The sequence below is a fragment of the Grammomys surdaster genome, unplaced genomic scaffold (assembly GCF_004785775.1).
Source record: "Grammomys surdaster isolate TR1022 unplaced genomic scaffold, NIH_TR_1.0 126313, whole genome shotgun sequence".
NCBI classification, from domain to species: Eukaryota; Metazoa; Chordata; class Mammalia; order Rodentia; family Muridae; genus Grammomys; species Grammomys surdaster.
The window spans coordinates 9,629,902-9,642,044 of record NW_021621113.1 but is presented as its reverse complement, the minus strand read 5'-3'; the positions used below and the strand labels follow the sequence as shown (position 1 = coordinate 9,642,044).

General features: G+C 50.5%; 1 protein-coding gene across 3 annotated transcripts in view; it reads left to right on the top strand.

Annotated features, from left to right (window-relative positions):
* The first annotated feature begins 488 nt into the window (after positions 1-488).
* Positions 489-12,143, top strand: part of Ephb2 (EPH receptor B2) — a 116,942-nt gene continuing 105,287 nt past the window's right edge. For all 3 annotated transcript variants that reach the window (XM_028759618.1, XM_028759616.1, XM_028759617.1), the window contains exons 1-2: positions 489-549; positions 3,581-4,265. In XM_028759618.1, the coding sequence (XP_028615451.1) occupies positions 493-549; positions 3,581-4,265 (742 nt within the window). In that variant the 5' untranslated portion in view covers positions 489-492. The remainder of the gene's footprint in view (positions 550-3,580; positions 4,266-12,143) is intronic.

The following is a 12,143-nucleotide window of genomic DNA, read 5'->3' as shown; positions in this document are numbered from 1 at the left end:
AACTCTAGGTTAAGACCCTCCACCAGGCCAAGAGGTGGTAATACACACCTTTAATCCCAGCGCTTGGGAGGCAAAGCAGGTGAATCTGAGTTTGAGGCCAGCCTGATCTACAGAGCAAGTTCCAGGACAAGGGCTACACAGAGAAATCTTGTCTAGAAAACATTCAAACAAACAACCCAAAATAACAACAACAACAACAACCACTCCATCAGGAAAGGAAGGGCAAGAGAGCTCGTAGGTTAATGAGATGTGATTCGATGGGGGAATGACCACAGAGAGACAGTCATAACAGAAGTGGACTCTCACGATTGCCTAGGCTCTTGGAGTAGCAGGGAATACGGAGTAGAAAGGCTGGGCGTGTAGGACAAGCACTCTGGAGGATTAGAGGAGGCTCTGTAAAGAAGGAAGAACCCTGAGGGGCTGGACCCCAGGGTCCACAGAGTGACTGACAGCACAGGGTGGTGACTCTCTGCTCTTCCCACAGAAACCCTGATGGACTCTACTACAGCGACGGCTGAGCTGGGCTGGATGGTACATCCCCCATCAGGGGTGAGTTCTGGTCCCTCAAACCCTGCTTGGCTGGCTCCCCAGCATGCCCCGGTCTGTTGATACCTTGAACATCCCCTCATATCCCAGGTCTTTCCTCTCACATCTCACCCTCCCCATCTCTACCCTTGATGGAGTACCCGTTTCCATGACAACAGGGGGGACACTTTGGCCTTTATCCTGTAGGATTTCCCCGGGGGAGGCTGAGAAGTAGGTACTCACATGGCCCATTTCAGCAGAAGGAAGTATTTCCCTTGAGATTCTGTTCTGGGACAGAGACCACACCAAATACCTTTCACATGCCATCTCCAGTGCTGAAGCTCGGAGAGACAGAGCCACCGAAGGACTCAGGGTTGCTTGGTGTGATTTGGGTTTTGGTACTTGGGAATCAGACCTGGAGCCTCATACAAATAGTCTACCACTGAGATGTACCCCCAGCTGGGGCTCAGGTTTATAGTAGGGACCAAGTTCTCACCACCCCAACTTTGAATCCCTATAAGACAAGATCCCCTAGGTAGACATCTCTGGGTTCTTTTATGTTTGTTTTGAAAAAGGGTCTCATGTATCACAGGCTAGCTGCAAACTAGCTGTGTAGCTAAGGATATATGACATTGAACTTCTGATCCTCCTGCCTCCACTTTCTGGATGTCATGATTACAGGTAAGCACCACCATGATCAGTCTGTTCAGTGCTGGGCATGGTACCCAGGTCTTGTGACTGCTAGGTAAGCACTCTAGCGGCTGAGCTCCATCCCCAGCCCATCCCGGTTCTTCTTGCATCCCTTGGGTAGGATCTAAGCCCATGTCTGTGTCCCCGGTGTCCCGAGAGAAAGATGAGACTAGATGTCCTCTCTCCCTAACATTGTCCCAGTTCCACCTGTCAGCTGAGACCCTTGTCTCTCTGACTTTGGTTTCTTCACCTGTGAAATGGTGGTCTTCCCCACTGTTACAGTAAGGTTCCCCCAAAGCATCTAACACTGAGGCTGGCATGGGTTAGCTCCCAATAGAGAATAACTATAGTAATTATCACTATCATCATCACCATCATCATCAATTTTAATAATCACTCCACCTACCCCGTGGTCTCTCGAGAGGCCCCAGACTCTACAGCCCATCCCCCCTTTCCACTCCAGTCTTCTGAGGGGACTCAGCTGCAGCCCTAGGGATCCATACTCCCCCCTCAGGCCTCGCTCTCAATAGGCAGGGCCCCAGGGTCAAGCTTCTTTCTGTGGCTCTTTCTTGTCACCAATTTTCCATCTGCGAAGGCTGCTGGGCCCGCAGCCCCACCCTGCCAGTAATGAGGCCAGGCTGGGCTGCAGGGCCCCCGGACGCAATTATTTGGGGTGTTTGGGCTGCAGGGCCTCCGCATGTTAATTAGAGAGAGGGGAGAAAGGCAGAGTGCTCTAATTAAGTGCTCTAATTAAGTTCTGAGGAAGAGTAGCGGTTGTAACAAGGGGCTGACTTTGTCACATGGTGCCACCAGAAAGAAAAAAAAAATTAAATGTGATGTAGGGAGCTTCAGAGTCGCCACTGAGGCAGAGGCCGGGCCTGCAGGCTCCAGCTTCCCTACATACACCACCTTTCACAGCATCTAGCTCTCCCAGCCCTGCACGGCATGGTCAGCCACCGACATCTCCGTGATCATCTGCCAGTCACAGAGCCTCATTTAGCAAATGGGGACATCAAGGCCCAGAAAGGAGAGAGGAATTGCCCAAGCACATGCAACAAGTTAACAGTGCTAGTTCTGAAGACATATGGGCAAGCATGTGCACAGGACCAGGACTCTATGACTTGGGTCACGTGACCTCGCCTGTTCCGTCTCATCTTCCCCTTCTGCAAAATGGCTCTCACATGCTATGTGTGAGACTCGTGATAAGGAATGAAACCCTGTGAGGGCTCTAGCCTCAGGCCTAGCCTGGGTGGGCACAGAGGAAGAGAAGGAAGCTGCTCCAACCCACTGGAGAGACTGGACCAAGGAGGCAAGTGTTTCTTGACCCCATGGAAAGTCACTGAGCACAAACACAGGAGGCTTCGGACAGCTGTTATAACAGGCTTGGAGTAGCAAGAGTGTTTGAGGGCTGGGAATGTAGCTCAGTGGCAGAGCGCTTCTGGAACATGTGTGAGCCCCAAGTTCCATCTTCAGGACCATGGGAGGGGGCAGGGTTAGTTAACAAAGGGCATTTGAGAGAGTCACAGAATTGGACACAGGCTCAGCCATGGAGATGAACTCAGCCTGAGTCTGCAGAGTATGACAGGGTTCCACACTCTTTCTATCTGTCCAATCCATCCCAGTCCACACAGCATAGAGACATAGAGGGTCTGTCTGGTTAGTTATAGCTCAGGAATGGACTCAGGGAGGTATCTGAGCACCTTTTCCAGAGAGAGAGAGGGTGGTTAGCTCCTTCCAGGTATCAGGAAACACCAGTCCCCAGAGATCTCAGCTAGTGCAAGTCCCCGAAGGAAGCTGCCATCCTAGGAACAGACCCTGGCTTCCCATCACCCTAGATCAGTGAGGGTATGGACCATCTTTCTCTATCAGACTGAGAGTTTCCAAGGGGCAAGGACAGTGTCTCTTTCACTGACAGGGCACTCTCTGGGAGAGGAGAGGCAGAGAGCAGAGACTCTGTCTCCTCAGTCTAACAAATAGTCCCTATCCTGTGCATGGAGCTGTCGTCTTGTATCAGAAAGTGAAAAGTCCGTGCAGGTCCCTTCCAAGGTCCTGCCTGTTGGATCCTCCTGAGCCCACGGTCTGTGATCCTTTGTCAGATTAGTGTACCCCTGACAGTCAGAGCCACATATCCCATGAGGACTAGGGAATACCAAGAGCAGGGTATGCACCTTTAAACCATCCGATTGGCGTGGTACTCATAGACTGAGAATTTCTCATCAAGACTGTGTCTCCTCCATCAGATGGAAACGCCTCTCCATCATCAGTCTTTATGCCCCTCCCCCGCCCCAGCCACCTCAGACGGTATTCCGTATTTCGGCTGCGCGTAAGTACCACCTCCTCCATCTGACTAGCGTTTCTCCCGCAGTGGGAAGAGGTGAGCGGCTACGATGAGAACATGAACACTATCCGAACGTACCAGGTGTGCAATGTCTTTGAGTCAAGCCAGAACAACTGGCTGCGGACCAAATTCATCCGGCGCCGCGGCGCCCACCGCATCCACGTGGAGATGAAGTTCTCGGTGCGTGACTGTAGCAGCATTCCCAGCGTGCCCGGCTCCTGCAAGGAGACCTTCAACCTCTACTACTATGAGGCTGATTTTGACTTAGCCACTAAGACCTTTCCCAACTGGATGGAGAATCCATGGGTGAAGGTGGACACCATTGCGGCCGATGAGAGCTTCTCCCAGGTGGACCTGGGTGGCCGAGTCATGAAAATCAACACTGAGGTGCGAAGCTTCGGTCCCGTGTCCCGCAACGGTTTCTACCTAGCCTTCCAGGACTACGGAGGCTGTATGTCTCTCATTGCTGTGCGTGTCTTCTACCGGAAGTGCCCCCGAGTCATCCAGAATGGTGCCATCTTCCAGGAGACACTATCGGGGGCTGAGAGCACGTCACTGGTGGCTGCTCGGGGCAGCTGCATCGCCAATGCTGAGGAAGTAGACGTGCCCATTAAACTGTACTGTAACGGGGATGGCGAATGGCTGGTGCCCATCGGTCGCTGCATGTGCAAGGCGGGCTTCGAGGCTGTAGAGAATGGCACCGTCTGCCGAGGTAAGGGGCTGTGGGGCGGGGCCCTGCAGATGTATGGTGATAGACCTGGCTGCCGCCTCGGCCTGGAAGCTGGGCTCTGACAGGGCTGGAGGGTTGGGATAACCCTGAGGCTTTCCATGGCTGGCAAGCTCCCCTTATATAGCACTTCCTGGACAATGGTTTGTGTTTATAGAACAGGTATACCGATGTCTTGGGCACTAAGAGAATACAGGAATCTTGTTTTAATTATTGTATGATTACTCAGTATGGTAAATGGTGTTTCTTTTCTTTGTTCATTTGTGGAAGTGATGGGTTTTATGCTTAAGAAAAGAAGTCAGTCATGATGAATGGCTTAGATGGAAGCGTCCACTGGGCTTCTTCTGGTTTGTATAGGCCAGGCTGGGCTGAAGCAACAGGACAGTAGTGCTTATTTCTCCTCCATGCTACGTGGCCATGATGGGTCAGCTTGAGATTCCTTCCCCTGGGCACTCAGTGACGGAGGAGCCACTGTTTGGAATATTTCCATCATCACAGCAATCTGAGGGCGAGATTGTGGCGGGCTGCAAACAGGTCTCAATATGGACACCTGAAGCAATCCATACCTTTCTCTCCTCCTTCCAAAGTAGGCCCATGACCACTTGCCATTCAGAGACTGGGACAGGTACCTTGGTGGCCAAGCACGACTCAACGTGAACTATTTTTACCATGCACCAAACATGTATAGGACACAACTCACATGAAGTCATTGAGGGCAAGTATTGTTTTCTGAGATGGGAATTGAGAGTCAGGAAGGTCACACAGTTATCAGAAGATATAAGAGTCTCGCTTACGCAATATGGCTCCAAATCCTGTCCTTGGAACCACCAGGAGTGGCTCAGTCATTTAGGGAAGCATGGTCATAAACAACAACAGGGCAGGCAATACTTAGATAAGACAAAGAATCATTAAGATGCTCTACAAGCGTGAGAGGTTCACAGGAGGGACCTCAGGGTGGTAAGGGGGCTGCAAAGGCAGTTAGAACCTGCTTCCAGTTGCATCCCCTGCCTCTCCTTAACCGAATGACCTTGGCCAAGTGCAAAGCCGTCTTTCATAGGGTGTTGTGGAGAGTCAAGAACTTGAGACACATAAAATGCTTATCGTTGATTCTGGCGTAGGACGTGCGTAACAGATGTCCACTAAATTTTTAATAGTGGTGTGTGCAAAGCTGGCCAAGCTGTGCTCGGTGGTTGTTATATAGGAGATTGGAGCCAACTGTGTCATGTCCCACTGGAATATGAGGTGGCGTTGGAGTGCTGGGATGTCCCACATGCCAGGCTGAGAAGAGTTTAGATTGTGTAAAACCAGGGAATGTTTCCCTGGAAACGCAAATAGAAGTCTCTGGTAAAAACCACCCTTTCTAAGCTTCTCCCTCCAGCCTTTCCTGTCTTTGGTTTTCCTGTCTGTAGCCCTGGCTGTCCTGGTCTCTCTATAGACCAGGTTGGCCTTGAACTCAGAGATCTGCCTGCCCCTGCCTCTTGAGTGCTGGGATTAACAACTTGCGCCACCACCACACCCAGTTAGATAGTGTTCTCTTGATTCTGGAGGGATGAGTAGGATTGTAGAGAGAATATTTTATGTATTATACAGATGCATCACCTGTCAATTAAAACCACTATGGCCTATAGGAAAGGGTATAATAGAAGGTGGGACATCTGGGAGGCAGAAAGTATTCAGGGGCAGAGCCAGATGTGGAAGAATCACCTGGAGAGATGTGACAAGACAAACACTTGATACCTGAGCACAGTTAACCAGCCACGAGGCAGAATGTAGATTAGAGTAAATGGGTTATAATAAGTTAGAATCTAGTCAGAGAAGAATCTAGCTAGCTATATGGCCAAGGTATTTGTAAATATATTTGAGTTTGAGTCTTATTTCTGGGAGCATGGGACTGGGAGGCAGAACCAGGACTGAACATCTGCATAAGGATGAAGGCAAGGTTCTTCCTTGGGAAGCAGCCACAGCAGCCTCAGAGATGGTTGCTGTGTGCACTAGGATGTCACAGTGCTAAGAGACAAAGGGTGCAGCCAGTGGGTATTTCCTCAAGACAGTGATGGGATATAAAGGCAGGTCAAATAAGGAGTTAGGGCTAACTGGGAAGTTTCACTTCCCAGGAGAGAAATGGGGAAGTGGGGGAAAAACTTTCTTTGGCCGGGGGGTGGGGGGAGGCAACACATTCTGTTGTATTATTATTTTTCTTTGTATGGATGGATGTTTTGCCTGCATGTATGTCTGTGCACTGTATGTGTGCCTAATACCCAAGGAGTCCAGAAGAGGGAACCAGATCCCCTTAGAGTTACAGTTGTGAACAGCAGGGTGGGTGCTGGGAACTGAACTAGGTCCTCTTCAAGAGCAGCCAGTGCTCTTAACCACTGAGCCACCTCTCCAGCCTCCTGTTGTATCTTTTTTTTAAAATTTATTTGTAGCTGTTTATTTTTAAGATATTAAAGTTGAGTCAGGGTCTCACATAGGCTAGGCAAGCCCTCTGTGACTGAGCTGTATCCCCAGCACACAAGTTCAGTTTAGTTTAGACCCTTGGGAAGGACACAGCCTTGGATGACAGCAGAGATGGACCAGGATTCAGAATCTGCAAACCGGAAACCAATTGCTCATGATGGTTGTTTATTCATTCATCAAACTCTCCCAGAGCCTGAGTTGTATTAGACCTTGTGCTGAGCCTCGGGCAATGCAGAGGGGAATGCAGCTTCAGCCCTACACTCTGGGGCGCACAGTTCTTGGAGGGAACAGACCTGTTATAAACAAAGGCTGGAGGCAGAGGCCCAGCACTTGATTTTATTGTACTGCTTATGCAGGTGGGTACTATAAGACATAGGAAATAACAGGAGGTATCTCAGAGCCATGACATCAGAGATGAGTCTGGGACGAGAAATGTATTGGATAGGGGACCCAAAACTTCCAGAGGATGAATCCGCACAGATAAAGTCCTGACGACATGAGTCGGCTGGGTCCTTTGCAGGCCTGGATGATCTAGGCAGGATTGAAGGGTTCAGGGGGATATGGGAGAACTGCCTCTGAGGGTGCTCAGCCAGCCTTCACTTATCTATTGCTACTTAGCAGAACCTCCTAGCACTTAGCAGGCTGCAGTCAGCAGCGATTACTAAGTGGTTTCTGAAGGGCAGAAGAAGCCAGCTGTGACCTCTGACTGCCACCAGCCCTGGCTGCAGAGTCATCCCTTACTGTCCAGGGAGGGGTCTTCTGCCTTGGTCCCTCCTGAGGTCATCACCCAGCCACTCACGTGCACATCGACTCACCCAGAGAGAGGACCCAAGACAAATGTCGTGTTGACGTGTGTGTGTGCGTGTGCGTGTGTGTGCACCAATGCATATGAGCACGCATGAGTGTTCAGGCCAGAGGACAACCTCAGGTATGGAAACATCCTTTAAGACAGGCTCTCCGAACTGGCCTGGAGCTGACCCATTGGGTTAGTCTGTAGATGTGGCTGCCACCTATGATGCAGTGGAAGGGGCAGGGTGGCTCACACAGGAGTGATGAGCCAGTGTCCTCTCGTTCTTTACTTCAAGGATTGTTGGCTTTTCTTGTGGACCAGAAACAGCTGGCAAATTGCTGAAAACACAGGTGTCCAGGTTTGGCTCCAAGCTCTCCCCTAGTCACGTGGCTCTGAGGCGAGCCGCCTTGATATTCTGTCCTAAGACTGCTCAGCCCCGAAAGCGGATAGATAGCACATAGATAGACTTGGATGATAGATATCCACAGCAAGTGGCTAGAACCTCCCGGGGCTGCTGAAGGTTGAGAAGATGAGCACAAACCTAGCCCCGCCCCCACCCCACCCTAAGAGCTTCCACAGAAGAGGAGAAGAGCCTCTCATCAGCCAAACAGGACGTGGGAAAAGACAAATCTCCTCCCCTTTTTCCTCACAATGATTTGAGAAGATAAGGCTAGAAGCTGTCTTCCTGGCAGGCAGGCACTAGGTGGCTCCTGGTGAGGAGTTGCCACTGCCCCAGGGTGTACGTGGTACCTAACAGAGGGAATCTATTACTCTAGCAGCGAGGGCCTTATAAAACTAAGAACTAAGTGAGTTCAGTCTTTCTCCAGAGCCTGTTGTATGCAGTGGATACTGAGGAAGCCAGCCAGTCTGCCATTGGTTATTGAGTACTCTCCGTATACCATATAGTCCTTTAGCAAACAAAGGTGGGTTGCGTACCTACTGTGGATCAAGTACATACCAGGCACCCGGGCCGTGCGGAAGGGAGCCACACAGACCCTGACATCTTTCCAGCACTTAGTCTGGGTGGGAAGATGGGGGAAGAGGAAAGGGAAAGGTTAATAAACACTCTAGTCAGTTGGGAATGAGTCTGGAAGAGATCCTGGATGATGCCGGAGATCCTCAAAACACCCGCCCCAAGCAGGCTTCTCAGATATTACTTGAGCTGCTACAAGAGGACCGGGGAAGACCATCCCAAACTGAGGGTACCAGAAAACCTATGAAGTTGAGGGCTAGGGATGTAGCTCAGATAGTAGAGCATTTACCTAGTGTGCCACTGAGTCCCCAGACTGATCATAGTGGGGCATACCTCGAATTCCAGCACTCAGGAGAAAAAGGAGTAGGAGGCAGAGGGACCAGGAGTTTATGATCATCTCTGATGTGGCATGGTAGCATATACCTTTCATCTCAGCACTTGGGAGGCAGAGGCAGATGGATCTCTGTGTGTTCGAAGTCAGCCTCGACTGTAGAGTGAGTTCCACAGAGTAGTATGCAGAGTGTAGAGTTGCCTGAGGTGAACACCATCCAGGAGGGGCTGTGAGGCACTGAGGGGAAGGCATCTGTGAAGAAGTGATGTTGGCATTAGTCTTGAGGGTGAGAGGAGAGGATGGAGGGGACTGTGTGAATAAGGACCCCAAAATGTAGCCCTGTGGGGTGATGGGTTGCTCTGCCAGCCATCTCGGGCAGAAGCATGGCTCACTTCTCTTGACACTTCTTCCAGACGGTGGGCTGTGATTACAGACAGTGATTACAATGTCGCCATCTCCAAGTTAAACTGCAAATAAGTTACTAAAAACAAACAAAAATCTCAAAAGATTGTAAGGTGTTTTAAGTTTATTCATTTGTGTTTGGCCATAGTCACAGCTATCGTGGGGCACTGTGGACTCTGGGCATCAGGTTGAACACACCTATGGTGTTGTCTTGTCCTGATTTGTTGAGTGCCTGATCTGCTCCCACCCCTGCATACATATACCAGGTGAGGACCCCTGCAGAGAAGCCCTCAGCCTCCTCCTCCTCCTCCTCTTCCTCTCCTCCTCCTCCTCTTCCTCCTCTTCTTCCTCCTCTTCCTCCTCCTCTTCCTCCTTCTCCTCTCCTCCTCCTCCTCTTCCTCCTCTTCTTCCTCCTCTTCCTCCTTCTCCTCTCCATCCTCCTCCTCTTCCTCCTCCTCCTCTTCTTCTTCCTCCTCCTATTCCTCCTCCTCTTCCTCCTCCTCTCCATCCTCCTCCTCTTCCTCCTCCTCTTCCTCCCCCTCCTCTTCCTCTTCCTCCTCCTTCCCCTTCTCCTACCCCAGGACCTAGCAGGTGTTCTTCTCTGTTGTCCCCACCCAGTGCCATGGGTCTGTCTCTGACTTCTGGCATGTTATCAGTTTGGTTATAAAGTGCCCTGCCTTGGGTTTCTCTGGATTGTTTCTATCTCCCTGTTTCCCTTTGTCTCCCCGACCCGACCTTAGCCCTCACTCAGTTGGCTCTCTTACCTAGCTGCCTTTGGGAGCCCTGTCCTTCCCTGTCTCACCTACAGTAGATATTTGGGCACACCCCCTGTGAGCAGGATGGGCAGCTGCTCCCCAGTGCAGCAAACCCGCACTCACATGCAGGTTGGCTGGTTCCCGCCAAGACTCGCAGTAGCTTTGCCGCAGTGGCTTCCCTGCCTCACGCCCTGCCCAGCCCTGCTCCTCCCAGACCCTGGCCTCTCCTTGACTTTGGCTTTAGAGGCTTTCTTTCAAACCTCCCTCTAACCATGTGACCTTGGGCAAGCCACTGATCTTTGTTTTCTCATCCAGCTGCCTCACAGAAGGGTTGCCTGCAGAGCCTAATGCCTAGAACTAGGGACTTTTACAAACAGTCTTGGGCGTGTGTTGATTTTTTTTTCCTGATGAGCTTTTGATTTTGAGGAAAAAATAACTTTTTTCTTTATCACAGAAACACCCTAGGTTATTTGTAGGATCGTAGAAGTTACTGATAAACAAAGAGGAAAAAAATAAATCTTCCCATGATCTCTCAGTAGGGAGGGCCTTTGCTAACAGTCTGGAGGAGAGCCTTCCATATACACGGACAGGGATTTACACTTTGTAAATACATGCAACCCAGGCTAGCCTCAAACTCACTGCACTTGCAATCCAGGCTAGCCTCAAACCTACAAACAGTTGATCATCCTACTTTAGCCCCCAGAATGTCAGTATTTACAGGTGTACACCACAAAACTCATATCATTAATATTTAAATAATTATCTGGTTGCTTTCCTTTTTTGTTTTCCTTTTTTTTAAGACAAAGTCTCAGGCTGGCCTCCAATTTGTTAGGTAGTTAGGGAAGACCTTGAACCCCTGATCCTCTTGCTTCCTTCTGCAGAATGCTGGGATTATGGGTTTTTGCCACCACACCTGGCTCTCTCGGATCTTTTTAAAGAAAAACAAACAAACAAACAAACAAACAAACAAACCAAACCAATGAAAATGAACTTCTGCTGAATCTGATCAGCTCCACAGTGATAAGAATGGAACCCAGGGCCTTCAGACTGCCCTCCACCATTGGCCACACCCCAGCCTAGGAGGATTTTTTTGTCTTCATATTCCTGTCCCTCTCCCTGACACATTACATATAGGTGGGTTCTCAGGTACAAATGAGCAGTTACCAGTGTACTAACACCCTATAGGGTGTTATACCCTATAGGGTTTATAGGGGGCCAGGGGCTGGGGGCTGGCTGGCTGCACAGCTTATACTTGAGCTAGGTGAGATTTCCTGGCTCCGATGTCTACATTTGTCTAGGGGATGCGTCTGGCATAGAGCTGAGACGTCCAGGGCGTGGACTCTTCTCACAACTTTGGACAGGCATTGCCAGGTGACCCGGTGGAGCATTTGCCACTCTGCCCATCCGTGTTCATGCTTACCAACAGGGCTATTAGGACTGTGGCTTTGTTTTCTGTTTTACTCCCAGAATCCTGTGCTTGTTGGGAGGGAAGAGGTGAGGGTAGGGAGCAGGGGTCCTCTCGGGCTTCGGGATGGTTTTCTTCCAAATCTGCTCTCAGCCTCAGCCTTTCCCTCAGAGACTGACCAGTGGCCCACATGTGACTGGAGGAGTCTGGAGGGGGAGCCTGGTCAGTCTAGGGGTGCGTAGGAGGGAGGCAGTAGCCTCAAGCACTTGTTGGCCTGGCCGGGGAGATGGGGTGGGGTTGGAATGCTGGTGGGAGAGGAGACAGCCCTGCTGGGGGAAGGAGGGTAGGGTCATGGGTGACCTCTGCAGACTTCCAGGCTCAGCTCAAACCAGGACCACACAGCCCAGCCTTTAGGGAGTGGGAGAGCCTGGACAATCAGATGGGGCAAGGATCCTGGCCAGTACTTGAATGTTGTTCAGGCCCTTGTTCTTACAGCCTGGACAATCAGGGTTCTGTACTTCCTTTTCCTGTCCACCCTCTGATCCACCAATCTATCTGTCATTCTTCTGAACACCAGCTTTTTGTTTTTTGTTGTTGTGTATATATGTATGAGCGTGTGTGTGTGTGTGTGTGTGTGTGTGTGTGTGTGTGTGTGTGTATGTGTGAGTGTGTGTGTGTGCGCGTGTGTGTGTGTTCTGGTACCCATTCATACTTGCGCATATGTGTGGAAACCAGAGATCAGTGGTGTCT